Consider the following 27,960-nt stretch of genomic DNA (forward strand, 5'->3'; position numbering starts at 1 on the left):
GAATTCTTCAAATCATTAGTTTGGTAGAATAGGGGACACACGTTGATTTTGAGTGATAGTGGGAATTCCTTTCAGAGGCAACAGGCATTTTCTTGGCCTTCTAGAAGCAAAGCAGTGCTGTTACTTGCAGATGCCTTGAAGACTGTGTTGTCTTGCTCTGTGGCTGGCAGGCAGGGCACAGGTGTGGTCAGCTAGGCTGGGAGATTTAGAAGTGCCCCCCCCCAAACACCCTGCACCAGTGAAACCTTTTCATTTGCTTTTCCTTATATTCTCCAAGGGTCCTTCTGTCCCATTTCCCTAGGGAGGATTCCAGTGAGCTTCCCTGGGTCCCATCAAGCAGAGGCTTTTCCATTTTGGGGGCAAGGGCCTCTGCCTCACTGACTTTGGTTGTCAGCCCAAACTGCTGCCCCTGTCACCATCCCCAAAGACGAAGGGAAGGATGGCTTCTTCCTCTCTGGGGGATTTGTTGGAGCCAGCTGGAGCTTCTCTTCAGACTAAACATGGGAGTGAAGCTTGAGGGGTGTGGCTTCCTTGTTCAACTCTGATTCTGCTCTACGTGTGGGTCTCAGATCCCAGCCGTGGGCTGCTCTTCTGTGGCAAATATCCATTTGACTGACATGGCTGCCACAAGACTTATGTAGGCCATCTCCAGCTTCTGTTTCAGGGGCATCCCTCCAGAAAGTGTTGGTACAGTCTTGTTGCTGTCCTCCGGAAGGGGAGGTGCAAGTGCAGAAATGGTCCTCAGGTCCCTTCAGTTTCCTGCTTATGTAGGGACTGAGGGGCAGGTCTCCCAGAGGGAACACGGAGGTCTCCAAACCCATGATCTTTGCTCGGTCTTCTCAGGGTCTGTGCAGTCTGCTCAGGCCTGCACAGGTTTTGGGCATTAAAACTATTAAATACATTCCTTTGACTCCTCTCTTCTATGGGCACCCCTGAGAAGCTCTGAAGAGCCAGGTTTGGACTGGGCCCTGGGGAGATGGGCTTCTCCTTTAATTTCTGCTGGATGAAGCAACAAGTCAAGAAATTGTGTAATTCCCGTAAGATTTTAAGAAGTACTGTCTCCATATCCAGGAGACCCGGGCAGGTGCCAAGAAGGAGCCTCCTCATGATATATTTTTTACCTGATTCCACATAATACATGATGTATCAGGAAATGGAGTCTTCTCCTTTTTTTGGGAAGCCTTCTGCCATGCCTGTGGGCTGGTGACAGTGCCTTTTCTTTGCCCTAGAGCCCATGGCACCTGCCCTGGCTAATGCACCTGTGATCTCTGGCCAGGAAGTGGCTTCCACTGAGTACCTGTCTGTAGAAGCTGGTGCGTGCAGGCTGTAATGGAGTGATGCATCTAGCTGGGATAGGCCACTGATTAAAGAAAACAGTGTGTGTGTGTCCGAAGAGACGGCTCCACGGCTAAGAGCACTTGCTGCTCTTCTAGAGGACCAAGTTCAGTTCCTAGCACACATGGAGCAGCTCACAACTGCCTGTAACTCCAGCCTCAGGGGATCTGACACCCTCTTGGCCTCTGCAGCACTTGTGTGCATGAATAGATCGACAAAATAAATAAATAAATAAATAAATAAATAAAAATATATTTTAGAAGCCAAGAAAAATGTAAGTAGCAGTGACTTATTAATTTATGGGTATGCTTTACTGAACATCTACTGTGAATTCATGTGGCACAAAGAGAAGTGTTGGTAAATTTCCTGTCCCAGCAGGTAATCCCCAAAGATGCTGGAATTAAATCTTTAGAGGAGAAACAAAGCATCGTCGGGCCAGGAGCTCTTAAGGCTTGTACCAGAGATGTGCCTGCCACTGTGGTCCTGCCCTCCCTTTGGGTGTGACTCAGGAAATCCTGGCCCTTCCAGCTCCAGGTCACAGAGAACTAGTCACCTTCTCTTACACTGGAAGTGCAAATTTCTGTTCCACACTCCCCTTCTGAAATTTCTCACTGTGTATCTTTGGGCTCTGTTTGTTGGTGAGTGTATGTGTCTTTGGGTTGAGGTCTTCCTGATAGGTTGCCCGTCGTGTCACTATGGAATGTGTCTATGTGGTAACAAGCTTAGCCTTTAGTCTGTTTTATCTACGCACCCAACAAAGCCAATTGTGCTCACCTCTTACGTGGGCATCTCTCACATTTGCTTGCACTGTCTGGTGGAGGTTGGTTTTTCTGTGCCCTCAGCTGCTGTTGGCTTTCAATTGAAGTTTTGAAACTGTCACCATCTGACACCATTTTTGAGAAGTCAGAAAAGTCACTACTTTGTGCTCCTGTGATGCTAGTGCCATTGGGCTGCACATCCCTGAACCTGGCTCCTCCCTGAGACCCTGGTTTTTGGACTTTCCAAGGGTCCCATTCTCACCTGGGGTCCCTCAATTAACCAGGACTTTTCCAGACATTCTTCAGCCCTGGGTTTGCAGAGTTGTGGCCAGCCCACACTCTTGCTCAAGGCTACATCAAGGCTAGAGTAAATATGACCAGCCTGTGTACTCTGACCGACTGGGAGAGTGTCCTTCCCGCCACAGCCCTCTCCTGCTCATGCCTTAGAGCTCCTGCCACCACAGACACCAGCTTGTGTGCCCAGAGGTGCAGGAGAGAGGGCCTCAGGAAGTCCCTGCTATTGAATGGGGATACGAGGTGAGGAATGAGGGGATGCCACATCATGTCTGCATCTCTGGTGGTCTCAAAGGCACCTCTGTTGCCTCTTCACAATTTGTGTCTGAAGATGGCAATGCTGACCCAGCCCTCACTGGCCTCTGTAGAGGCTTCTTTGGTCCTCTTAAAATAGATTTTTTTCAGTTTTTAAAAAATATTTATTTGTTTGTTTATTATTCATTTATTTATACAGTACTCTGCCTGCATGTGAGCCAGCAGGCCAGAAGAGGGCACTAGATCTCATTAGAGAGGGTTGTGAGCCACCTGTGGTTGCTGGGACTTGAACTTGGGAAGAATAGGCAGTGCTCTTAACCTCTGAGCCATCTCTTCAGCCCCCTTAAATCTTGCATTTAACATATATTTGTGTGTGTGTGTGTGTGTGTGTGTGTGTGTGTGTGTGTGTTTCTTTGTTTTGTGGGGAGGGTCAGGCAAACAGTGTGGATCAGAGGAGAGCGTACCAAAGTTAAATTCTAGGCATTAAAATCAGGATATGTGGCTTGGTTGCAAGCACCTCTCCCACTGAGTCGCCTCCCACAGCCTCTTGGGGTCCCCTGGTTGTGCAGGAATGCTGATGATTTGGGTTCTGGTCCAGTCCAGCTTCACAGCCCCCAGAATCTCCTCCAAAATGAAGTTTTAGTTGACAAACCAAAGTGTGGAAAATGAGAAGAGAGAATTCAACTCAGATGCAAGATCAAGGGGGTGGGCTATAAAACCCTCATTCCATGGACAAGATGGTGCCCTGATTCAAGTCTGTTCATTCATCAAGTTCTGCCGATACTCCACCCTGGTCCTCAGCATGGCCTATGGCGCCAAACGCTACAGTTACTCAAAACCCCGGGCAGAGGAGGAGCAGCAGCGAAAAGAAGAGACTGGATAAGCTGAAACGCACTGAGAGAGAACTCGCAGAAGCTCAAGATGACAGCATTCTCAATCGAGGCGCCAATGAGCTTGTCTTTAGTCATTGAGGATGAATAAAGCTTTGTTGTTTGGGAAAAACCAAAAAAACAAAAAACAAAAAAAAAAACCCAACCCTCATTCCTCATGACACTGTCTTCACTGGAGAAAGAATCACACAGAGCGACCCATTTTGGAGGGAAACCTACGTGGTATTATGTACATACTCAAGGGTTTGCAGCCAAGTATCTCGTTACTCAAAAAGAAAACTCCATCAACACTGGGCAGCTGTCTCTTACCCTCCCCAACCCTGGTCTCCAGAACTCTGCTTTCTGTGTCTATGGATCTGCTATGCTGGACATTTAATATATACCTGATGATGACGATGATGATGATGGTGGCAGTGGTGGCGGTGGTGGTGGTGGTGGCGGTGGCAGTGGTGGTGTGTGTGTGTATCCTTTTGTGCCTGGCTTTTATCACTTAGTTACCACACCGTGAACCTTCCTACTTCTCCAGTGTGTCTTCTTGGGTTGTATGTTCATTCAAATCCTCAGCTTGTTTTGTTTTGTTTCCTTTTGTCTTCCCTTGCTTATTTCTAACCTGGCTGTATGACATTTTCCTGTTGCGTTGTAAGAATTATTTTTAAAGGTTTTTGTTTATCATGTGTGTGTGTGTGTGTGCCTGCATGAGCCATGTGCACCACATGCATGCAGGTACCCAGGAGGCCAAAGAGCATCAGATCCCCAGGCTAGAGGTAGACAGTTCTGAGTGCTTGGTGTGGGTGCTGGGAGCCAAACCTGGGTCCTCTGCAGGAGCAGCAAGTGCTGTTAACTATTGAGCCATCTCTCCAGCCCCAAGAAAATCTTCATAGATTCTGAAGAGGAAGCCCTTATCTAACATATTACTTGCAAGAGTTTTCTCCCATTCTAAAGTTTATCCTTTCTTTTTCTGATTGTGTCCTTTGATTCAGAAAATAGGTTAATTCAGTGAAATCCAATGGATCTATTTTTTTTTATTGGTGGTTTCCATTCTGTATCTGATAATCCACTGTCAAACCGAAAGATATTAGACTTCCCTCCAGTCATATTTGCTGTGAGAATGGTATTGAGGGCTGGAGAGATGGCTCAGATGTTAAGAGCACCATCTGTTCTTCCAAAGGTCCCGAGTTCAGTTCCCAGCAACCACATGGTGACTCACAACCATCTAAAATGAGATCTGGTGCCCTCTTCTGTGCTCAGGTGTACATGTAGGCAGAATGTTGTATAAATAATAAATAAATAATTTTGTTTTTAAAAAAAAGAAAGAATAGTATCGAGTGCTGGAGAGATGGCTCAGCAGTTAGAAGAACTGACTGCTCTTCCAGAGGACCGGAGTCCAATTCCCTGCACCCACATGGAGCTCACAACTGTAACTCCAAGATCTGACACCCACAGACATACATGCAGGCAGCAGAGAGTGATGGGTGACGCTTGTCAATGAGGGAATGAGCCAAAACTGAGCTGTGAGTGCCTGAGGCTGGCCAGGTGGAGGATGGCTACTTCGAACTTGCAAGAGATAGCCAGGCTTGGTGGGACAGGTGGTAATACTGACAACACCAGGCAAGGGGATTGAAAGTTCAAAGCCCAGGGGCAGGCGGATCGCTGTGAGTTCGAGGCCAGCCTGGTTTACAGAGTGGCTCCAGGACAGTCAAGGATACACAGAGAAACCCTGTCTCGAAAAACCAACCAACCAACCAACCAAACACCAAAACAAAACAACAACAAAAAAAACCCCAACCAACCAAACAAACAAACAAAAAATCCATTTATTTAAAAAAAGAAAAGGAAGGAAGGAAGGAAGGAAGAAAAAGTTTAAGGCCCGTTTCAGCTACAAAGCTGATCTAAGACCAGCCTGGGAAGTTTAGTGAGATCCTAATTCTAAACTGTGCAGAGGCGGGGGAGGGACAGGAGGTGGGGGGGGGGGGGGGGGGGGGGGGAATACTGGTGGAGGGGAGCATGGGAGGATGGGGGAATGTAGCTCCGTGGGACAGTTCTCTACTAAGACACCTGAGGAGGCTCCAGGCTCCCAGTCTCCTGAGGACCTCTGGCCCAGTGCAGAAGGCTCGGGCCAGGAGAGGCTGGGCTGCGGGCACCCATGCCATCGAATGTGCAAGAACAACACTGAAACTCAAACCTTAGCTGGGCACCTCTACTCAGCTGGGGTTCAGGAGCAGGGACTGCAGCTGCCAGGCTAGTTCTGAGCACCCCAGCTGGGGAATGCCGCCAGGGCGCCCAGGTGTGTCCTCTCATCTCCCTCAGGGGCGACCTATTCCTCCTGCTCTACCAACACCTACACCCACACCTCCCACACCCACTCCGGATTTCAGCGGGCGGGCAGGTCTGGGCCCTGTGCTGCGCGCATGTGCTTCCCAAACCACCAGTGAAAGATCCCTGTAGAGCCGCCTCCCTCGCCCCGCCCCCTTCCGCAATCAACAACAATCACACCTCCCCGGAAGGCCTGAGGGACTTCCCAGAGCCTGGACTGACTGATAGCCCTAACTCTGAAGAACAAAATCAGTATCATGTCGCTGCGAGATTGTCAGGTATGCGCACCCCTTCGGCAGGGTCCTTCTCGCCTGGGAGTTGTCCCAGCGCCAAGCAGTCGGGATCACACCACAGGAACCCGGTCCTGAGCGCTCACTGCCTATGCTGGCTTTGCAGCTGCAGCCAAGGGTGGAGGGGACTCCTAAGTGGTTCCCAGGAAGGAGCACTAGTGGAAGCTTGTGCAGTGGGCTTAGCTTCGGGAAGCAGTTCATTTGAAAACAGCCAAGGCTGGGACCTTGAGCCCATTTTTCAGACCAGGAAGATGAAGGTCAGAGCAGCCACCTGGTTTCTAAGTCCTGGAAGGCGGAGCCTTTTGCTTGCCAGGACTAGAGGGCATGTCCCAGGCCCAAGGGAGACATGGGCACTGAGTCAGGTCACCGAGGGCAGCCATTGTAATTTGAAGGCTTTCCAAGTATAGGCTTAGTCCAACTCCTCCCATGTACTGGGCGAGGAGGATCAGCTAGGTGTTGGCAGGTAGTACACACCTTGCTAGGCAGGTGACAAGTCAGACATCCTTCAAGTTACATTGACCTCCTCCACCTGGGGCCAGGCTTCCCACCACTCCTGGTAATGCCCCTCTGCCCATCACCCTATTTGCTGTCTGCCTTCTGGCTGACACTTGGACTCATCTCCATTGGGCCTCTCAGGTACTTTACAGAGTGGTGACCAAGGGTTGGACACACATCCAAGTCAAATCCCTGTGTTCCTCCCCTGGTGTGTAGGCCTGGAAGGATGCCGGCCTCCCACTCTCAACCACAAGCAACGAGGCCTGCAAGCTGTTTGATGCCACCTTGACCCAGGTATGGCGGCCAAGAGATGCGTGGTCCTCCGTGAAGGGTTCTGAGGAGAGCTTTCTACTGGTGAATGGTCTGTAAACCCCTCTGCAGTGAAGACTGCCCTTTGCCACAGAACTCCAACAACAAGGGACGTGTCTCTGCCAGCCCTGGGAGCCCTGTCCCGATGGTCCCCAGTTCCAGTATGGACAGCAGTGGATTCCCCCTGAGGGGCCCCGAAAATGTGGAGACAGGTGTCCCACTGTGGCCTGTTGAGGGTTCACTGTGGGCTCTGCCAGGAAAAGCATAGGGTCCTGTCCTGAGGCTCCCCTCATGTTAGCTGAACCAAGAATTTCCATTCGTTCCCACCTGAGCCACAGCAGGGAAGCTTCCTGTAGTTTGAGGACTTGGGGATTTATGGGAGAGGGGACAGGACCTCAGAAGAAAGGTCCAAGCAGCTTGGGGCGGGGGTGGGGGGCAGGTCAGAGAATGGGATTGAAGGTAAAGTGACTTGAGTCCAAAGGTCATAAGGTCATCCAATAGGTCAAAGGCAGGCACCGTGGTCTAAAGACACAGATAGGCAGCAAAAGCTGGCCTTTCCATCTTCCAGCCTTCACATGTCTAACAGTACAAAACACCAGCCATGGTCTTTGTGTTAGTTTGGGTTTCACACTGTAGCCCAGACTGACCTGGACCCTACAGCAGCCTTCTGACTCCATCTCTAGGATTATGGTGTGAGCCACCACACCCAGCTCACTGTGGTCATTTCTGAGAGAAAGGAAACAGCAGTTGTGTGAGTGACTCCAGGGATCCTCCCAGTGCTGAAAAGGGGGACCTACTGCACCCCATGTCTTGGGACAGACCCACTTTTCCACAGTTCTTTCCTGGCAACGAGCATCCCCAGCCCTAGGAGGTGTCATCCAGTAATGTATATTTAATCTCTTCCTAGAAGAACAACTAAGTTATACTATTTCAATATGGCCCAGGAAACGCTCAGTGTTTTAGAAAGTAAAATAACTCAGGTCTGAGCCAGGCAGTGGTGGTGCACGCCTTTAATCCCAGCACTCGGGAGGCAGAGGCAGGTGTATCACTGTGAGTTCGAGGCCAGGCTGGTCTACAAAGTGAGTCCAGGACAGTAAAGGCTACACAGAGAAACCCTGTCTCAAACACACACACACACACACACACACACACACACACACACACACACACACAAAACAAAAAAGAAAAAACCAACCTGAGGTCTGAGACTCCTTTGATAGTAGAGCTTATGTGAGACCTGAGTTAGATTGCCAGCACCTATGACCCCCAAAAATCCAAGTTTAGATATATTTATTGATAGGATCTAAGGGCCACAAAGACAGATTTTTTATGCCTTTCTCATTCCAGTATGTGAAGTGGACCAATGACAAGAGTCTTGGTGGCATCGAGGGCTGCCTGTCAAAGCTCAAGGCAGCGGATCCAAACTTTGGTGAGTAAAGCTCCCTGACTGTAGGGACTCACTTGTCACTTGGCTGGGAGGGCACACTGGAGGCAGTGGCTGGGTTGAGACTTGCACAGAGGGGGCCATTGACAGTTACCTTTCTGTTGGAACAACAGCTGCTCCTATGAGGATGCCATTTCTATAGAAGGCTCTAGATCAGTGGTTCTCAACCTTCCTAATGCTACGACCCTTTAGTACAGTTTCACATATGTTTTCCAACTATAAAATTATTCTGTTACTGCTTCATAATGTACTTTTGCTACTGTTCCAATCATAATGTAAATCTCTCATATGCTCCCTGTGAAAGGATCACTGGACCCCTAGGGGGGCCGTGACCCACAAGTTGAGAATTGTTGTTCTAGATCTTTCCTCTATTGTCAGTTTGACATAAGCCACCACCAACTCTGCTTCTTAGGTGAGGAAACTGAGGGTCACTGGGAGTGAGACACATACTGCAGTCTAGGTGGCTCCCAAGCCCAGAATCCTAGAACACAGAGATGGCTCCTGAAACCTTTGTCTAGGGCTTAAGGAACTCGAGACACCTCCAGAGCCACTAGCGCTGTGTGGAAATGGAGCACACAGCCTGGTTCCTGGGAAAGCCGTGTGTCTCAGTCTCAAGGAGGTCAGTCCAGTCCACTGCAGAGTCCCCCATGGGTGGCCCATGTGTGGAGTAAGGATCCTGGGACTTGAGGAGACTTAGGGATATTCCTATCACCTGCAGCAGTGTAGCCAAGCTAAAGCCAAGGCCCTGCTGTTGCCCTAGTGAGGACAGAATGAGGAGAGCCTCAAGAGAAAAATAGAGCCAGCCAGATGCAGCCATAGGGACAGCTAGTGCTCAGAGTGGACTCAGGCTGTGGGCTGGGGTCCGATATTTACAGTAGTAGGCCCCCCCAGTTCTATGGTTCCTTTTTGCAGGCCAGTGTCAGTGCTTTAATTTTGCACACCAGGGGGCACCATATCTCTCAAGATGGGGCTGGGGAGCATGGGTAGAGCCTGAGTCCTTACACCTTAAGGAAGGACTACCCACCCCTCCATCCTGTGTGAGAGCAGCAGATAGGATGAGAGTGTGAGCCTAAGGACTTGTTGACTCAGTTCCCTGAACAGCATTATCTGAGCATCCCAAGAGGCCTGCGCTGGCTGTAGCAATAATACCAGCTAATGAAGGGGTTACAGCTTCTGCCAGGCTCCTGAGGGCACAGGGAAGTACTTCAGACCATGGGGTTCAACAGAAAACCCAGTTAAAAGTAATCTCAGTTACTTGAGCAGTGATGCAGCATCCACTGCCCCATGAAGCCTCGACAGCAAGCCCGTACCCAGCCTGGCTCACACTTCGTGGGGTGTGGGGCTGGGCTAGGCCGAGTGACCAACTGTTTTCTAATCTTCTCTCAGCCATGGGCCATGCCATCTCTAACGGCCTTGTGCTCATTGGCACGGGAAGCTCCGTGAAGCTGGACAAAGACCTGGACCAGGCTGTGAAGACGATGGTGGAGCTTTCCCGAACCCAGACCCTGACACCTCGGGAGCAGCTGCACGTGTCTGCTGTGGAGATGTTTGCCGAGGGGTGAGGGGCCTCCCTGGGATGGGGGTTGGGATCCCAAGCCTGTGCAAGGTGATGCCGCAGAGCTTGAGGGAGCTTCTCAGCAGTCTATCGCTCTGCCCCAAAATGAATGCTGAATGAAGAAGTATTTTCCAGTTTAGGGTTCAAATAGCTTTTTATGGCTCATTAACAAGGTAATTATTTAATTACAACACTGAGGAGAGAGAAGAAAACTATTGATCCTTTCGCTTCTTGCCCTAGAGGCTGTACTCACCAGCTTTCTGTTGTTGTAACAAAATACCCAAGACAGTACAGTTATAAGGAAGAAAGGTTTATTTTGCCTTATGGTTTCAGAGGCTTCAGTGCATGGGATCTTAACCCTATTGCTTGTGAGGCTATGGCAAGACAATGTTTTGTGGTACTAATAGGTAGCAGAGGAGGCTGCTCACCTCACAGCAGCCTGGAAAGTCAAAAGGGTCCAAGGTCCTAATGTTCCCTTCAAGGGCATGCTCCCAGTGACCTAATTAATAGCACCAGACCCAGGCTCCCACTTCCCAACAGCACCACAGGCAGGAGCACCCAGCCTTCAACATCCAAGTCTTTAGGGTCAGTGTGTTCAGGATTCCAATGCTGTGTGTATCAGCTCAACCTTCCAGGCCCATCTCTGCCTCCATTCCCACAGTCCTCCAGGGTCTGTCTTCTTGGGCAGGTGAGCTGTCCCTTAGAACAGATTCCGCGAACTGATTGTGAGGAATCTTAGAGTCTTCAGCCAAGAAAGTCCCACCATTTTCTGCTCATTCAGTATAGATGTGGGGTTCTCCTATACCTCATGGTGTTGGGGCAAGTTGTCCTTGATAATTGGCGAAGCCTCCTTTTCTGGGCTGAAGAGAGGGCTCAGCTGATAAGGTGCTTGCCACACAGCTTCAGGCTCCCAGGCAAAAAGCCAGGCAGGGTGATGTGTACTCTAACCCCAGGCTGGGGAGGAGGAGACAGGCAGATCCCGGGAGCTCACTAGCTCCCCCATCTGGCTCACTTGGTAAGGTCCAGGTTCAGTGAAGGATTAAGGGGAACATTGGTGGATGGGGACAAGTGATGTCGACTTCTGGCCTCTGCATGTGTGCATACACCCACACCAGACAAACAGGTTTTTCTCTTCCTTCATCTTTTAAAGATTTATTTATTTTTATATCATGTGTCTGAATGTTTTGCTTATATGTTAGTCTATGTACCACGTGTGTGTGTGGTGCCCATGGTGACCTGCAGAGGGCACCAGATCTCCTGGAATTGGAGTTACAGATAGTATTAAGCTACAATATGGGTGCCAGAACTGAGCCTGGAGCCTCTGCAAAAGCAGGCATAGCCTTCTCTCCAGCTGCCCTCCCACCCCCGGCCCCGTGTTTCTTCTTAAATCTGAATCGGAGGTTAATTTTCTCACTGGTTTTTTAATTTTGGGAGGTACAACCTAACATAGAAATTGTGTGCATATACATGTCTATAATATTCTTTTCTGTGCAGTGCTGAGGGTGGACGCCAGAGCCCTGCCTAAGAAGCAAGCTCCATCATTCCTAGCTATGATGGAATTTCTTTTTCTGATTTGGAAATATTTTTTTCTTTTTACTAATTTCTATTAGTAACGAAGTAATGGGTGTTACCATACTTTGTTCTTTACACCTCCCCGACTGTCTGCCCTCAAGCCCCTGCCCACTCTAATTCCTTCCCCACAAGAGCATCCCTCTGCTTCCTGCCACACATAGCCCATTGCCTTTTCTGTTTCCTCCCCACTTCACATTGCAGGACACTTTAGTTTTGTGGCATGTGCATAATACAAATGCACAACTATAATATTTTTTATATATCATGTTTATTACTGTATTAACGTTTGTGTGCAGGTGTGTGTTGTAGCGTGTGTACCTTATGTCTGTGTTTGTGCGTTATGCAGGTGCCCTTGTGCTCAGAGGCCCGAGGAAGATGTCATGTGTCCCATCCTATCACTCTTCATCTTAATTCCTTGAGACAGGGTCTGTCACTGGACTAGAACTCACAGTCTTTCAGCTAGGCTGGTGGCTAGCAAGCCTCAGCCATCCTCCTTTCATGGCTGCCCCCAGGACTGGGGGTTATAGGACCATGCCCATGGCTGAGTCTTACTGAGGTGCTGGGGATTTGAACTCAGGTCCTCATGCTTGTATCCATGGGCCATCTCCCCAGGCCCAGATACAATTGCTTCAAAGCAGCTCATGCAGATAGGGACACAGGATGGCTTTCCACCCCCTGTGGATGTGGACTTCATATTCAGTGTGTTCTTGGCTTCCAGGAACTTCCCCAAGGCCTGTGATTTCTGGGAACTGATTCTCCGGGACCACCCGATGGACATGTTGGCCTTGAAGTTTTCCCATGATGCCTACTTTTACCTGGGCTACCAGGAACAAATGCGAGATTCTGTGGCTCGAGTTTTCCCCTTTTGGACACCTAGCACCCCCCTTAACAGGTACCTGCCATTAATAAGCACATCCTTTCGTCTTTCAGTTTCTCTCCTCCGCCCTAAAAGCACAGAAACCCTATTGGCTTCAGTTTAAAGCTAATGAGACTCCTGCTGCTAATTACATGTCTTCCTTTTCTTCATTAGATCTTCATCCCATCCTGTGAACGAGGTAGTACCATTGTGTATCAGTCAGATAGGATTCTGTTTATTGCAATAACAAACATCCCCAAGATTATATTCTCCAAAGCTTAATTACCATTCTTCATGTCCATCATTAGTTGTATTATTTTTAACATAGGATATGATTCTGTAATCCAGCTTGGCCTCAAATTCATGGCAATCTCATGCCTTATTCTCTTTGATCTTGGGATTACAGGTATGAGTCACCGGGCCAGGTTATTCTGTGTTCATCTGTATAGTGACAAGGGTTCTGTGGCCACATCCTTCTCTCTCCCAAGCTGGTTAGTGCACTGACCTCTGGATATACAGGTAGCTCACAAGGGAAAGGAGCGTTCTTCCAAGCATAGCTTATGTAGCGCCAGGCACATTCAGAACCCGCAGGGTGGGGTGACGGGCTGCAGCGTCCCACAGAAGTCAACACAACTTCCTATTTGTATCTAACAGCAGCCGGAAGGCAGAGTGTCTTTTTCTTTCAAGGATTTTGGGAATCTTGTTTTGTCTTCAAGTCTACTGATTAAAAAGTTAATCACAGCTGATTCAAGTATCTTTGTGGTGACCTTTAAGACTGTTTGACCAGAGGTCTAGGTACCATGGTTCACCCAAACTGATGATTAAACAACCCACCAAATACTAGTACCTGACCTGCAGTAAGCCCTTGGTAAATATTTGTAAAATTCACCTGTAAGTCACTGCTCTCCAGTAAGCCCTGTCATTTGTCCCTGTGCTGGACAATAAAGATGACACCCAAGTCACAGACACCAGCATCTGTCCTTACTCAGTCCCATAGGGACACAGGATAGAACCGCTCTGTCACCTGTGACCTACAGCCTTGGGGCTCAGTGCCTGGGTGACTGATGAGAAAGGCAAGTATGTGGTCATTCCCAGTATGCAGGCCAGAGTGGACGATGAACAGGACAAACAGGCTCCTGGAATCTGGTTCTGGGGAGTGTCAAGCCAGTCAGTGGTTGTTCCCAGGCTGGGCGAGGGATGCTGCACAGTGTAACAGAAGCCTGGGAGGAGCTACCCATAACACCAGGCTTCCCAGGAAGGCGCCTCTAGACCAGTGGTTCTCAATCTGTTAGTTGCAACCACTTCGGGGACACTGAATGACTCTTTTACAGGGATTTCCTCAAACCACCAGAAAACATATATATTGACATTGCAAGTCAGCACAGCTGCAAAATTACAGTTAAGAAGCAGCAATGAGAATAACTTCATGGTTGGAGATCACCAGCACCTGAGGAACTGCACTAAAGGGTCACAGCATCAAGAAGGCTTAGAGCCTTCCTAATAAGCCTGTTGTCCCTTTGTCTTCAGGAAAGGAAGTCAAAACTGCTGAGCTCAGCACCTCTCTGGGTTGGGCTTGTGCCATTCTTTCAGTGCTGCCTCCTGCTGGTGGCTCGCAGCAATGCACATTTTTCTGGCTCCCTGATGGCCTGAGCAGAATCAGGGTATCAGCAAGTCCTCTTTCCTTGACACCAGCTCTACAGGGCCCTTTCACAAAGTGGACAACAGAGATCAGTTTGCTGCCCTCTGCATCGTACCTTGGTTCCTCCTGGGAACCCTCTATGTACGAACACAGTCACATACAAGCCTTGGGTGTGAGGACTCTGGCCAATCCTGCTGGAAGACTCATCTCTCCTTTCCTTGTCACCTTCCTGGGTACTGAAGTCTTTTCTCTGTGTTCAGCTATGTAAAAGGCATCTATTCTTTTGGACTGATGGAAACCAACTTCTATGACAGAGCAGAAAAGCTTGCCAAAGAGGTGAGTTGTCCCTTCTCAAGGTGTGAGGCCCTTCAGGGTGTTGCTCCTCATATGCTGACCAAGCCACCCTGCCTTCCCTCATCGGGGTGTTTCATGGATCAGGAGGGGCTGGTATTAGGGGAAGGAGCTGCCTGTCTGTCACTCCTTTAATCTCCCCCAAGGTCCCTGGAGCAGAGAAGGCAGAGAGGCTCAGGGAGGTGATGGCTCCTGCTCTCAGGCGTCACCAGAGTGATGGCTCAGTGCTTCTCTGAGTCCCAGTTGGCTCCAGAACCACAGGGCTAGGCAGGACTGGCTCACTACAGGAGAGCCATGCAAACCTTGGTTCTTTCTCCTTGAATCTCACCTTCCCACCAGGTCTGCCTTGCCTGTGGCTTGAGGTGGGTGGAGACTTCAAACAGGTTTCCTAGGTCAGGGCCTGATCATGTGATGCTCTTTCTGCCTGAGTGGAGGGATTTAACCTGCCCACAAACTTGTGTCTTAGCCCTCACTCATCACTCAGGGTGCCCTCAGTGGGAAAAGTGGAGCCAGTGTGGAACCTGCTAGGTGCTCAGCCTCGGGCCAGTGTGTTCTGTTTTCTGGTGGGATGTGCTGGCTAACCTGGGGCTCTGGGGACACCCCTGTAGGCCTGGACCCGAGGTAAAGTGACAAGCTTGGGTACAGGGTGGCACAAAGGCTCTTGAAGTCCTTCTCTGCCACTCTTGTCCTTGCAAGAGGAGACACTAAGGTGCAAGGAGCCACTGCCATGCATGGAGAGTGACCTATGCTTTTGGTCCAAGTTCAGAACTGGTACTGTGTCCTATGCCTGCTCCCGCCTATGGTCTCTGCCCACCCTGTTAAACAGGAGGCAGTTATCATCTGTGGACAAACTGAAGTCCAAACGAAAACCCCACACTTGGGATTAAGACAAAAACATATTTACATAACATAATTGAGTTTACAAAGAAACCAAGACTTCTGCTACAGCCAAGGATGCAGTCTCAAGTCTTACAGGAAACAAGATGTGGCATGATAGTGTGCCCCCCTCTCCTCAGCTGCTCTTTCTTGCCCCTTGCTCCAGCTCTCCCGGTGTGATAGGCCCCACTGACCTTAGCCTCAGACCCCATAGATACTTGCTACATATGAAGACAAGGCTATAGCAGTGTCCCCCGAGTTTCAACAATGCAAGGGTGTGCAGCACCAGGCTCTACTGGACTCCAATGACTTCCTGAGGTGACAGCAATCCCAGCAGGTCAACCTTGTGGGCAGGAGAGGTGTGAAGGGCAGGCAGAGTTAGAGTCTTCCATGAAACCTTTCAAGGGTACCAAAATGAGTAAGGATATGCTGGTCAGCCCTATAGAGAGAAAGACCAGGGACAAGTCATATTTCTCAACCCCCCTGTGTGAAAGTGATGTGCAGGTGTCGAGTACCCAAAAAAAATCTCCATGAGGCAAAACTGATGTAATAGCATGAAGGATCTTTATCACAACTAGAGCCAGGCCTTGGAGGCAACCCCCTGCTCTAGTTTGTGGGGGTTTTATAGGTCCTTTTCCCTACCAGTGTTCCCAAAGTAGGGGGGAACTTCCTAGCTTGGCAAGTACTTGTCGGTAAAGATACGTTAGGGATCTAGTGTCCTAAGGTGACAGGCTGCAGAACAGGTGCTAAGAGCACCGAAGCTCCAATTTCCTTTTGATCTCCTTCGGTTACCTCTTTGCTGAGGGGAGTGTCCCCTTTGGATTTCCGCTGAAGGTCCAGTCCAGTGCTAATTGGCTAATAGGGAAGCAAAGCAATTGTGAGGCTGGGCAAGGCCCTTTGATCTGGAGATCTTATCACTAACAGGAAGAAAGGAATGTGGTCACATGACTCGGGCTAGGGGAACTTTCTTGTAGCAGTGGTTAAGTTTCCCTGCGGCTGTGCCTTACAACTTGTCACTGTGACCCTGGGATATGGATTTTAATTCTCTGGTCTCACAAAAGCAGCATGTTTAAAGGGGTTCCTAAAAGGAGTGCAGGTAACCAGTATGCTCAGGATACACTCTTGTGACATACCGCGCTCTCCTGGTACTCAGGCCATGCAGACATGATGTGTGACCCCTGTCTTCACACATAGAGTGGATGAGAGTATAAACACTGAGGGGCAGAGCCTGAAGGCAGAGACTGCCGGGGCAAGTTGCGAAGCCCTTACAGTACATGCCAGGCTAGTACAGATGCACTCACAGCCTTTAATCCCGGCACTCAGGAGGCAGAGGCAGGCGGATAGCTGTGAGTTCAAGCCCAGCCTGGTCTACAAAGCGAGTCCAGGACAGCCAAGGCTACATAGAGAAACCCTGTCTCGAAAAACCAAAAAAAAAAAAAAACCAAAAAACAAAAAACAACAACAACAAAAATAAACAAACCAAAAAACAGATGTACTCACAATTAGAAAGCAGGTGTAGGGACCCATGATTTGGTGTGGGGCAATGAATAAGCCAGTGATGGGGTTGCAGTGAGCCCCAGTTTACTGCTTCATGCTCAGTAAACATGAAGTGACCTGGTGAACAGATGGACAAGGAGGTGAGAGCTGTTCATGTGTCCCTCTGCCTCACTGCAGAGCTCAGGGTTCATGTAGATTTTGTCACTAACAAGTGTTGCTAGAACCAGTTGCTTCTCCCTCAGGAAGCCACCTGTGTAACCATCCCCTGAGTGTAAGTGAGAGGGGCAGCCTCCTGTCATTCACCATCAGAGGATGTGACAATCTACACTGTTCTCATAGCCCTGAAAGGAAGGGAGCCCCAAAGGCCATCATGGGAAACTAAGGCACAGAGCTCCTGGGTAGCATATTACAGATGACTCAGATGTGCTCAGGAAGCAAATCCTGGCCTCGATGAACCTCAGTTTCCTCATCTGTGAGGCTGGCAGACATGCCCTCCTCAGCAGCCTGCTGTGGTGGATAAGGCACACATTGGTACCCCCTAAGCAACAAGGAAATGAAGCTGGTGCTGGGATTGCAGTTATCTTGAGTTAGAACCCAGTTCCCACCCTTGCTGTTGCTGGGTCCAGGCCACCAGGCTAATTCCTGTTTTTCTTTGTCCTCTCATCTCTTACCTCCTGTAGGCTTTATCTATTGAGCCCACAGATGCCTGGTCAGTGCACACTATTGCTCATATACATGAGATGAAAGCAGAGGTCAAAGACGGGATGGAGTTCATGCAGCGCACAGAAGGCCATTGGAAGGTATGAACTGAGTTGTTGTTGGTCCTCTGCTGGGCCACCCAGTCTGACACCAGGAATTCCCCCAAGGCTTGCTGGTTGGGACTTAAAGCTGTAGCTTGGCTTGCCAGGAGCTTAGGTTTAGCTTGGAGACATCCCTGACAGCCAAACATCCTTATGGAGCCACCCCCAAAACCCCAACACTTACCAGGGATTTAGAAATGACTGTAGAACTGAAGTCTGCCTGAGGTATTTTGCTGTGAAAGGAATGTATCCAAAAGTGCTAGGTAAATAGGAGCCCAGCTAGGCTGAGCATACTCAGGACCCTGAGTTGCCTGTGCTTCTGCTGCTGCCAGCAGTGAACACATGGTGCAGTGGGTGGGAAAGAGGCAGGCCGATGGTGTGATGGTCAACTGATGTAAGCCTGGTCTATGGTGGTTAGGACAATTTGAATTCCTAGTGTCCACTCTGACCCTCTCCATGGCATGAGCACTCTGTGGCTTCACTGTCCTTTATTCCCTATTCCCAACTTTACTCATGCCTGCTCCTGACTGGCTGCTGCCTGTTCCTCCTTGCTCATTGGCAATGGTGACCCTTCTTCCTCTGTGTGGGCCTGTTTTCTCTGGACTTACTTCTGGCTGGTGACCTGGCCCATTGTCCAGGTGGCCCGGCGGCTGCCCTTCCTTCTGTACCACAGCAGGTTGCAAGGGCACCACAGCTAGGGCAGTAAGTCCTTTCCTGAGGCTGGCACTGAGAAGAGATGCTCAGTGTTTCGGAGAGGAGGCAGGTCATGGTCACCACCAGCATCCCCCTGAGCAATTCCCTGGGCAAGGACTGTGCTTGACAGGCAGGCTAATTCCCAGCATCTCCAGGCATGGCTAACTGGGAGGTGTCTGAACAGGCAGTCCATTCTAAAAGTGTCCAGACTCCAGCGTCTGGTAATATTCAGGGGTACAAAGAACCTAAAGAAGAGAAGCTAAATTTTCTGGGGCTCCCCAGGCAGATGCTGGAAGGTTTTTTGTTTGTTTGTTTGTTTGGTTTGTTGGTTGGTTTTTCGAGACAGGGTCTCTCTGTGTAGCCTTGGCTGTCCTGGACTCACTTTGTAGACCAGGCTGGCCTCGAACTCCCAGTTATCCGCCTGCCTCTACCTCCCAAGTACTGGGATTAAAGGCGTGCGCCACAACCTCCCTGCAGTGCGGGAAGGTTTTATGGGTAGGAGTACCTGGGTGAGGAGCACTAGTTGGCATCTAACTAGCCTGGCTTCCCTCCTTTGCATTGTTCTTCCAGAACACACACACCCCACCTCTGCTTGTGTATGTGTGTGTGTGTGTGTATGCATGTACATGTATCTATGTATTTATACATGTACAGGTTTGCCTGTATGTGGATAAAAATATACACGTATGTGTGTGTGTGTGTGTGGAAGCCACCCTGTCATTTCTTAGGTGCCATCCACCTGTGTTTGTGAGCAGGACCTTTCCCTAGCACCTGCAGCTTACTGATTAGGCAAGACTGGCTGGCCAGAAAGCCTCAAGGACCCTCATGTGATAACAGCCTTACACCATCATGTCACGCTGTGAGCTGGGTACAGGGAGTCACACTCAGGTCTTCGTGCTTACACAGGAAGCATTGTACCAAGTGAGCATCTGCCCAGCCCAACTTTGAACTTCTGAACCTGTGTGTCCACCTCCCTGGTGCCAGGATCACAGGTGTGGTCCTCCATACCCAGCTTATTCTATGTTGGGGATTGAACCCAGGGGTTCGTGCACTATACCAACCACACTGTAGACCAAGCCCACAGGTGCTCAGCCGATCTTTCATTCTTTCTGCAGGACTCCGATATGCTCGCTTGCCATAACTATTGGCACTGGGCCCTGTACTTGATTGAAAAGGTAGGTTGCTTGTTTCCATGGGTTGTCTCACCCACTGCAGATGTCCAGTGAAGAGGTGGTTCCCAGTCGCCCGCTCTGTTTGACTTCCTTATAGCACCTTTGTGTGTTGGTACAAATGGTGTCTTAGTTAGGGCTTCTGTTGCTGTGATGTATCTCCATGGCCAAAAGCAAGCTGGGGAGGAAAGGGTTTACTTGACCTACATCTCCACATTGTAGTCATCCCTGAAGGAAGGCAGGACAGGAACTCAAACAGGGCAGGAAGGAACCTGGAGGCAGGAACTGATGCAGAGGCCATGGAGGAGTGCTGCTTCCTGGCTTCCTCTCCATGGCTTACTCAGCCTGCTTTCTTATAGACCCCAAGACCACCAGCCCAGACATGGCTCCACCCACAATGGGCTGGGCCCTCCCCATCAATCACTAATTAAGAAAATGCCCTAGAGACTTCCCTAAGGCCTGGTCTTATGGAGTTTCTTTTCTTTTAAAGATTTATTTATTACTTATACAGTGGTCTACATGTACACCTGCAGACCAGAAGATGGCATCAGCTTACATTATAGATGCTTGTGAGCCACCATGTGGTTGCTGGGAATTGAACTCAGGACCTCTGGAAGAGCAGTCAGTGCTCTTAACCTCTGAGCCATCTCTCCAGCCCTAGAGTTTCTTAATAGAGGTTCCCTCCCCCTTTCAGATGACTTTCGCTTGTGTCAAGTTATCAACTTCTCCAGCTTGGCAGGCTGTACTCCTCAAAGACACTTTTCTCTCTTGGGAAGCAGGACTCATATGGCTTAGTTACTTTTCTATTGCTGTAATAAAACCCTGGAGACCAAGGCAACTTGTAGAGGTTCATTCAGCTTACGGTTCCAAGGTATAAGAGTCTCCATCTTGATGGCGAGGCATCAAGCAAGCAGCACAGATGGCTGCAGGAACTGGGTGCTGAGAGCTCACCTCATCCAAGCACAAAGCAGCATGGACTGAGAGCAGGGTGAGGCCTTAAACTCTCAAAGCCCATCCCTAGTGCCACACTTCCTCCAGCAAGGCCGCACCTCCTAACCCTGCACAAACAGTGCCGCCAATTGGGGAACAAGTATTCACATATCTGAGCCCATGGGGGACACTCTCATTTATACCACCACAGTGGGGTTGGAACCAAGTTCTGGGGAACACAGGGAGAGTCTTAGATTGTGGGGACAGATGATGGGGATTAGCATCACCCCATTTGTCAGGGTGCTTCTCCCAGCTGTTACTATAGAAACATGGAGGCTCCTAGCTCACCTTCTTCTCCCTCCACACTGGGCTACCACTGAGCCCTGCCCATCTCGTTTACTGGGGGCCTTGGTCAGCTCTTCCTAGTGTGTTTCCAAGCATCGCTTTTTGACTTCTCCAGATGTTACTCATAGCAATGTCACCTTTGCAGGGGGAATATGAGGCCGCGCTAACCATCTATGACAGCCATGTAAGTACGTTCTCATCCTTTATGGCATGTTGCTACAGTCTGCCTGTGACTCTCGTAGCCTCTGGGCCTTCTCCTAGCTTGTTGGTGTTGTCCTAGCCAGAGCTAATAGTGGTGGAATGCACCAAGTTCTCAGATAAGACTTTGTGGGATTGGCTGTCGTCAAGAGCCATATCTTGACTCTGTGTGTCGTGGAGCCTCTGCTGACTGTTCCCTGGTGGTGTTCTAGAATGACAGATCTAAGGGCATCTCTTACTGTTTCTGTTCTTTCTTCAAGACAAGGGTTTTCTGTGGAGTATCCCTGGCTGTCCTGGAACTGAGTCTGTAGACCAGGCTGGCCTCTAGCTCACAGAAATCCACCTGTCTCTGCCTCCTGAGTTCTGTGATTAAAGGTATATGCTACTACTGGCCAAGATAGATGGGTATTCTTAATGAGGCAATTCATCTGTCCATAGAAGGGCTGGTTTTCGATTTTTTGTTCACTTATTTATACTTTCAGTCAGAGGCAGGGTGTTAGAGAAATGGCTCAATGGTTAAAAGCACTGGCTGCTCTTCCAGAGGACCCAGGTTCAATTCCCAGCACCCACATTGCAGCTCACGACTGCCTGTAACTCCAGTTTCAGAGGATCTGGCACCCTCACACAGAGATACAGGCAGAACACCAATGCACTTAAAGAATAAATGATTCTTTAAAAGTCAGAGGTAGGTTTGGTGGTGCTGAGGCACTCAGGAGGCTGAAGCAGATGGATTTGTATGAGTTCATTGCCAGCCTGAACTACATAGTGAATTCTAGGGCAACCAGAGTACATAGTGAGACCCTGTCTCAAAAAAATTCCTTTTATTTATTTTATATATGTATACATGGCATGACATGTATGTGAAAGTCAGAACACAACTAACAGAAGTTCATTTTCCTTCTACTATGTGAGTTCCAGGGATTAAAACAGGCTTGGCTTCACAAGTGCCTTTACTGAGCAATATGGCCAGTTGTGTGAGTATGTGTGTGAATGTTTTAATTTTTTTAAAGATTTATTTATTTTAGCCAGGCGTGGTGGCACATGCCCTGAATCCCAGCACTTGGCAGGCAGAGGCAGGCAGATTGCTGTAAGTTTAAGGCCAGCCTGGTCTACAAAGTGAGTCTAGGACAGCCAAGGCTACACAGAGAAACCCTGTCTTGAAAAACAAAACAAACAAAAAAATGTGAGCCAAAAACAAGAGGCAGGGCCTTTGGAGATTTGGGATAGTTTTGGCTATTTATTGCTCCACTTCAAGACACTCCTAGAGAGAATCACTCGACAGAGCTTTGGGGCTCCGGGCTCTGGCTGCGGTTCTGGGTTCTGGTTGCTCTAGGTTCTAGCAGAAGAAATCCTGCTGATTATGCTGGGAGAATCATTCCTCAGAACTGATCTTATGGTTTCATTATTGTATTCTTTAATCTTCTTTTCCTATTGTTTAGATTAGTCGGGTTATAAGTGAGGTACTCTCGGATAAGAAGTTCATAATAAAAAGTTATTGTTAAGAAAATTGAGCCTACATTGTGGGGCTAGAGAGATGAGCCAGTGTTTAAGAACACTGTTGTTCCAGAGGACCAAGGTTCAATCCCCAGCACCCACATGGTATCTTAAAACTCTCTGTAACTCCACTTCCAGGAGACCAGATGCCCACTTCTGTCCTCTGTGGGCACAGGGCACACATATGGCACATAGGCATACATGCTGGCAAAACACTCATACAGGCGAAATAATGATGAGGATAAATTGTGTGGCATTGCAGCCTTAGCATATAGAGTTTGCTAGGCCCCATCTCACTGGCCAAGTCCAGAACCTTGCCTTCTTCCCTCTGGGCGTTCTTTGAAAGGAAAAGCTCCCCACTGAGGTCTTAGTAATGAAATCATGGCACAGGATGCTCACAATGTGGGGGTCAGAACACCAGAGAAATACCTTCCAGATAAGGGTCCTTTTGAGGAGTCCTTCTGTCATGATCAGCTCCTTAGAAAGAAGATGAGGTGATTTGCACTGTGTGCTCTGAGGTGTAAACAGGTCTCCTAGTGAGCAAAGGTGAATCTAAACCAGGCAAGACCCGAGTCTCATGCCAGAGCAACGTTAGGCACAGGGTGAGAGAGTGGCAGTTGACAGAGCCAGGACTAACCCTGGGCACACAATGGAGTGGGCGTCTGTGTGTGTGTGCGTGTGTGCGTGCGTGCGTGCGTGCGTGCGTGCGTGCGTGCGTGTGTGTGTGTGTGTGTGTGCATTCTGGCGCTCACAGCTGCATGATCCCTTACTGAGTGTTGTGGTACTGCACTTTCTCTTAGCCTGAAGGCTGAGAAGTGATGACGGTGATGGTCCTGATGTCTGGGGTGCTGGGGATGACGCTCATATCTTTTGTTTGCTGAGGGCTTTCTCTGTGGAGGCCATACTCTTGGCTCATATTGCAACTCTGGCTGTTCCCATGATTCTGTCTTTATTTGGGCCCCTGAGCCTGGCCTCCATGTCCCTTGTCTTCCAGATCCTCCCGAGCCTGCAGGCCAGTGGTGCCATGCTGGATGTGGTGGACAGCTGCTCCATGCTCTACCGTCTTCAGATGGAAGGTACCCGCCTCTCTTCCCTTTCCCTGCACAAGGAGAGAATGTGTGATTGCTGATCGTGAGGGTGAAGCCTTGGGATGAATGAGGCTATTTGCATCTTTGCATGGCAGCATATGCAGCTGTCTCCTTGCCAGTCCCAAGGCCACTGTCCTAGCCTCTGCTGCCCTTTATTCTATTCTCTACACTACCTTGGTATGGTGGCCCTTTGGCACTGAATCTTGCCATTCCCATATGCTGACTGGCAGAACTTTCAGGGCACAGGTGGTGCTTGGCTACTGCCTAGTGCCTCTTGGTAAGAATTTCCCAACTTTGACATTGCAGAGGCTTCTCAGCCTGTTTATAGTTGCTCTTAAGGGGCTGTCTTCCTGCCTAGGCTAGAGATCCAGATGATGCTCCACAGAGGGATGCTGAGGAATGCTTGGCATCCCAGTGTAAGTGAGGAGATGGGGTACCAAGTGGCTGGCAGGCTGGGAAAGTCTTCTCATTCCTTCAATGTTATATATATATATATGTATTCCTTAATGTATGAGTGCTCTGTCTATATATACACCTGCATGCATGCCCTGAGAGGGCACTAGACCTCTTTATATGGTTGGGTGCCAATGGTTTGGTTGTGGGTAACTGAGCTCAAAACCTCTGGAAGTGCAACCAGTGCTCTTAACCACTGGGCCACCTCTCCACAGGTACTGGGATTGTGATTACCATAAGGAACCTTAAAACATTTTGGAGGTTTATCAAGGCGCTAGGTATAGTTTGACAACATGTCACAGTTTTCCAAACCTGTGTTTACCTCACGGGTTTGCTGTTTCTCCAGGTAAACAAAGACAGCATAGGCTTTGGTGGCCCTGCTCACTAGCCTCTCCTCATCCATCCCCTACCCCCACCCCACCCCCAACTCCCTCCTCTGACAGGGACAAGATTGGATGGGCTTCTGATCCATGTGGGTTCAGAAGAACCAAGTGTAAGACACACTGCTTTTCTTTGTCCTCAGGGGTGTCCCTTGGCCAGCGGTGGCAGGCTGTTCTACCTGTGACCAAGAAGCATACCCGAGACCATGTCCTTCTGTTTAATGACGCTCACTTCCTGATGGCTTCCCTGGGTGCACGGGACCTCCAGACCACACAGGAGCTGATGACCACTCTGCAGGAGGCCAGCAAGTATGTGAAGCCCGGAGACCATGAGGTTTGGGCCCAGATAACAGGGTGAATGCCTGCAAGGGCTGCGCCAAGGCCTGCTAGGGTGAGGTCCTGCTGGTGAGCATAGCTTTGAGGAGACCCATGCTTCTAGGTGGGTATTCCTATGTGGGCATGCTTCGCCATAGCGGTCTGACCTCCAGGGGTTTTGTGGGTGTCCTCAGGACATTGAGCTACCTCTTTGCTCTGAGCCTCAGATTTTTTATCTGCTGGAAATGGTGCCCTCTGGGCTGACAAGGGCAGCCTGAGAGCTCAGGTTCTTGCAGACAGATTCTCGGGTGGCCATGGCTGTGGGTGCCCAGTCTTTACCTGCATTGTCCTTAGTCCTGACCTCTCTGTGCTGTTACACCACTTTCCAGATGTGCAAACTAAGGCTGGGGACAGGAGCCTGTGCCTCTCCCTACGTTGAACAGAGGCTTGTGTCTCTTCTTCCTTGCTGAGTGGTATCAGGCAGCTGTGAGAGGCCCTAACGTTGGACTTTGTGGAGGTGGATACTGAGCTTTGGTCTTGGTGACAGGTCCCCAGGGGAGAACTGCCAGCACAAGTTGGCACAAGATGTGGGGCTGCCCCTGTGCCAGGCCCTTGTGGAGGCTGAGAATGGGAACCCTGACCGAGTCTTGGAGCTTCTCTTGCCAATCCGCTACCGAATTGTCGAGATTGGGGGCAGCAACGCCCAGGTGAGCCAGCTGAGTGAAGGGGCCCAGAGGCTGGAATGCCAGGCCAGCAGCCAGGTGTCTCCTGTGTGGTCCTTACTCATGGGGTAGGAACCCTCTTGTTGAAGCTGCCACCAAGGTGTGCTGTGGAGTGTGGGGTTTGTCTCAGTGTTCCCTGTGTGTTGGGAGCCCATCCCTGGTCCACGCTGCAGGGGCCTAACTTGCATAATTGCCATCATAGAGAGACGTCTTCAACCAGCTGCTGGTTCATGCGGCCATCAACTGTACGTCCAGCGTCCATAAGAATGTGGCCCGGTGAGCACTTTGCCCTTCCTACAGCCAGGCATGGGCGGGTCCCCTACACATGGTCTCCCTGTGCATGTACCTACCTCAGCATGTGTGCTTCTGCTTTTGGGGTTTGGAACAGGAAGCAAACTGGGGATTCATTTCTCTTTCATTAGTAGGCTCAACTTGACAAAGGGGGACAGATGGTACTACCAACACCCCCTTTTTGTTGGAGGGGGGTGTTGAGACAGGGTTTCTCTAGGCAGCCCTGGCTGTCCTGGAACTTGCTCTGTAGACCAAGCTGGCCTCAAATTCAGATATCCACCTGCTTCTGCCTCCGGAGTGCTGGAACTAAAGGTGTTGGCCGCCACCATCCAGGCAGCACCACCCTTTTACCCAGCCTCCTGTCTTCCAGGCTGACTTTATTGTAGCCGTGCTGAAATATACAGACAGCCAGTACACCTGCTCTCAGGTCCTTGCATGTGTGTGCCCTCTTCCTGGGAACCCCCGGCCCCCCCTTTTTTTGTCTGCTCATTAGGCCTCAGCTTACAGCCTCTTATCGATCTGTGCTGGGTGTGGGATACAGTGCTGAGTGGGTAGGTATGGGCCTGTCTTTGTGGAACCTCTGAAAAGACCAGTTCATCTCATGGACATCTGAACAGTCACATGGTTGTGGTCAGGAGGAAAGGATGATGGTGGAGCTGGTGAGGGAGTGGAGGACCATGGGAGTATCCTATAGAGTGTGGAGAGGAAACTAAATGAAAAATGCACTTAGCCAGTAGGCCTGGTTAGGAGAGAAAGTGGATACCTAGAGTCTGGGGTTGTCTGGGACATGCAGTAAATAAATTCCTGCAGCCACACCCATTATCCTCCCTCTTCCTGCTACTCCTCCTGGAAGGGGGCCATAGGGACCCATGCTCAGAAGATGCTTTAGCATCTTCTGCATTTAGTTATTGCCTTTCTGCCTCTCTTCCTTGTTCACCCAGCCAAGCAGCCTCCTTTGACGCCACATGGCCTTCATCTGGGGCTTCCAGTCTGTGAAACCTAACTTTAAAAACAAAACCAACCAACCAACCAAAAACCTTTAATTTGACAAAGTACACAGCCTCACATAAGTAGTTTTAGCAGAGGAAAGGAGGCTGATACCCTACTACCCTGACTGTGGTGTTGTCCCTTCCCTGTATACCAAGCTCCAGCCCCTTAACATCACTCACCCCCGCTGAGAGATGGCTCAGCGGGTAAGAGCACCAACTGTTCTTTCAGAGGTCCTGAATTCAATTCCCAGCAACCATATGGTGGCTTACAACCATCTACAATGTGATCTGATGTCCTCTTCTGGCCTGCAGGTGTACATGCAGACAGAGTACTATGCACATAATAATAAATAAATCTTAAAAAAAACAAACAAACAAACCATCACTCACCCCCCACAGACCCACCATTGTTAATCTGTGTCTATCCTAAGCTCCTAGAGTTGTTACCAAAGCAACACAGACATGATGGTTCAGACACCAGACACACAGGTCTTGTCATTCTGGAAGCTGAACTGTCCTGCATCAGGGTCCAGCAGGGATGTTTCTGGTGCACTCCTGGCCCTGGCTCAGAGCTATTGCTGCATGTTGCTTCTCCTGAGACTCAGGAAGCAGATTCTCCTCTGTTTCTCACAGGAACACTGATGCCACTGTAAGGGTCCTCTCCCTAAGTCATGCTGAGGACCAAGGCGGCAGCAGCAGCAGCAGCAGCATTCATCCACGGCTCTGCTCAGAGGGATCCTGTTCTTGCTTCCTTTAAACTAAGGCTTTCCTAGACCTGTTCTTTCCCTTGCTTCCCTCCTCCCATGGAGGAGTCTGACATGTGGCTTCCTGTGTCTCTTGTCCCTCTCATCCTCAGCATAGACTGTGACAGGAGCATGGGTTGTGAGGTCTTGAGTCATGGCTTCCCCTAAGACAGACCAAGCCACAGTGAGAGCCTATACTGGAGTCCTCATCTCTGCTGCTTATCTCTAATGTAGACTCAAAGTACTGTAAGCTGGCTGTACCCATTCTGCTCCTGCCAGTCATATTCCCACATCCTTCTAGAGGGTTCTATAACTAACCCTCTGTGTGTTTCCACAGGAACCTTCTGATGGAGCGTGATGCGCTGAAACCCAACTCACCCCTGACTGAGAGGCTCATGCGCAAGGCAGCCTCTGTCCATCTCATGCAGTGACCAATGCCAGTTCCTTGGCCTACAGCTCAACACTGACCTCCTGGCTTTTGGTTGTTGTCTGGTTGGGTTATGGTTAGGAAATAGCTGGGCGTCCTTGGCGGAGGATAAGGCTAAGTCCTCAGCAGAATTCTGCAAATCAGTAATTTGGTAGAATAGGGGACACATGTTGATTTTGAGTGATATTGGGGAT

The 27,960-nt window shown here is 49.7% G+C and overlaps 1 protein-coding gene and 1 long non-coding RNA gene across 3 annotated transcripts in view; both read left to right on the plus strand.

Moving 5' to 3' along the window:
• The window catches only part of LOC127201527 (uncharacterized), a 59,228-nt gene that overhangs the window by 30,239 nt on the left and 1,029 nt on the right, over positions 1 to 27,960 (plus strand). The window contains exon 2 of the long non-coding RNA XR_007832197.1: positions 570 to 720. This is a non-coding gene — a long non-coding RNA (uncharacterized LOC127201527). The remainder of the gene's footprint in view (positions 1 to 569; positions 721 to 27,960) is intronic.
• LOC127201524 (tetratricopeptide repeat protein 38) lies at positions 5,982 to 27,861 on the plus strand. 2 transcript variants are annotated; one of them, XM_051160151.1, is made up of 14 exons: positions 5,982 to 6,123; positions 6,847 to 6,924; positions 8,287 to 8,368; positions 9,770 to 9,941; positions 12,229 to 12,402; positions 14,266 to 14,341; positions 17,410 to 17,529; positions 19,338 to 19,397; positions 20,812 to 20,850; positions 23,353 to 23,434; positions 24,423 to 24,588; positions 25,142 to 25,301; positions 25,519 to 25,592; positions 27,677 to 27,861. In XM_051160151.1, the coding sequence occupies exons 1-14, from the start codon at positions 6,103 to 6,105 to the stop codon at positions 27,768 to 27,770; spliced, it is 1,398 nt and encodes a 465-aa protein (XP_051016108.1). In that variant the 5' UTR covers positions 5,982 to 6,102; the 3' UTR covers positions 27,771 to 27,861. The 2 variants fall into 2 exon arrangements, with proteins under 2 accessions (XP_051016108.1, XP_051016107.1); XM_051160150.1 differs by lacking the exon at positions 27,677 to 27,861 and having other exon boundaries at positions 5,983 to 6,123; positions 25,519 to 25,612.

This window comes from Acomys russatus, chromosome 17 (assembly GCF_903995435.1).
Source record: "Acomys russatus chromosome 17, mAcoRus1.1, whole genome shotgun sequence".
NCBI lineage: Eukaryota > Metazoa > Chordata > Mammalia > Rodentia > Muridae > Acomys > Acomys russatus.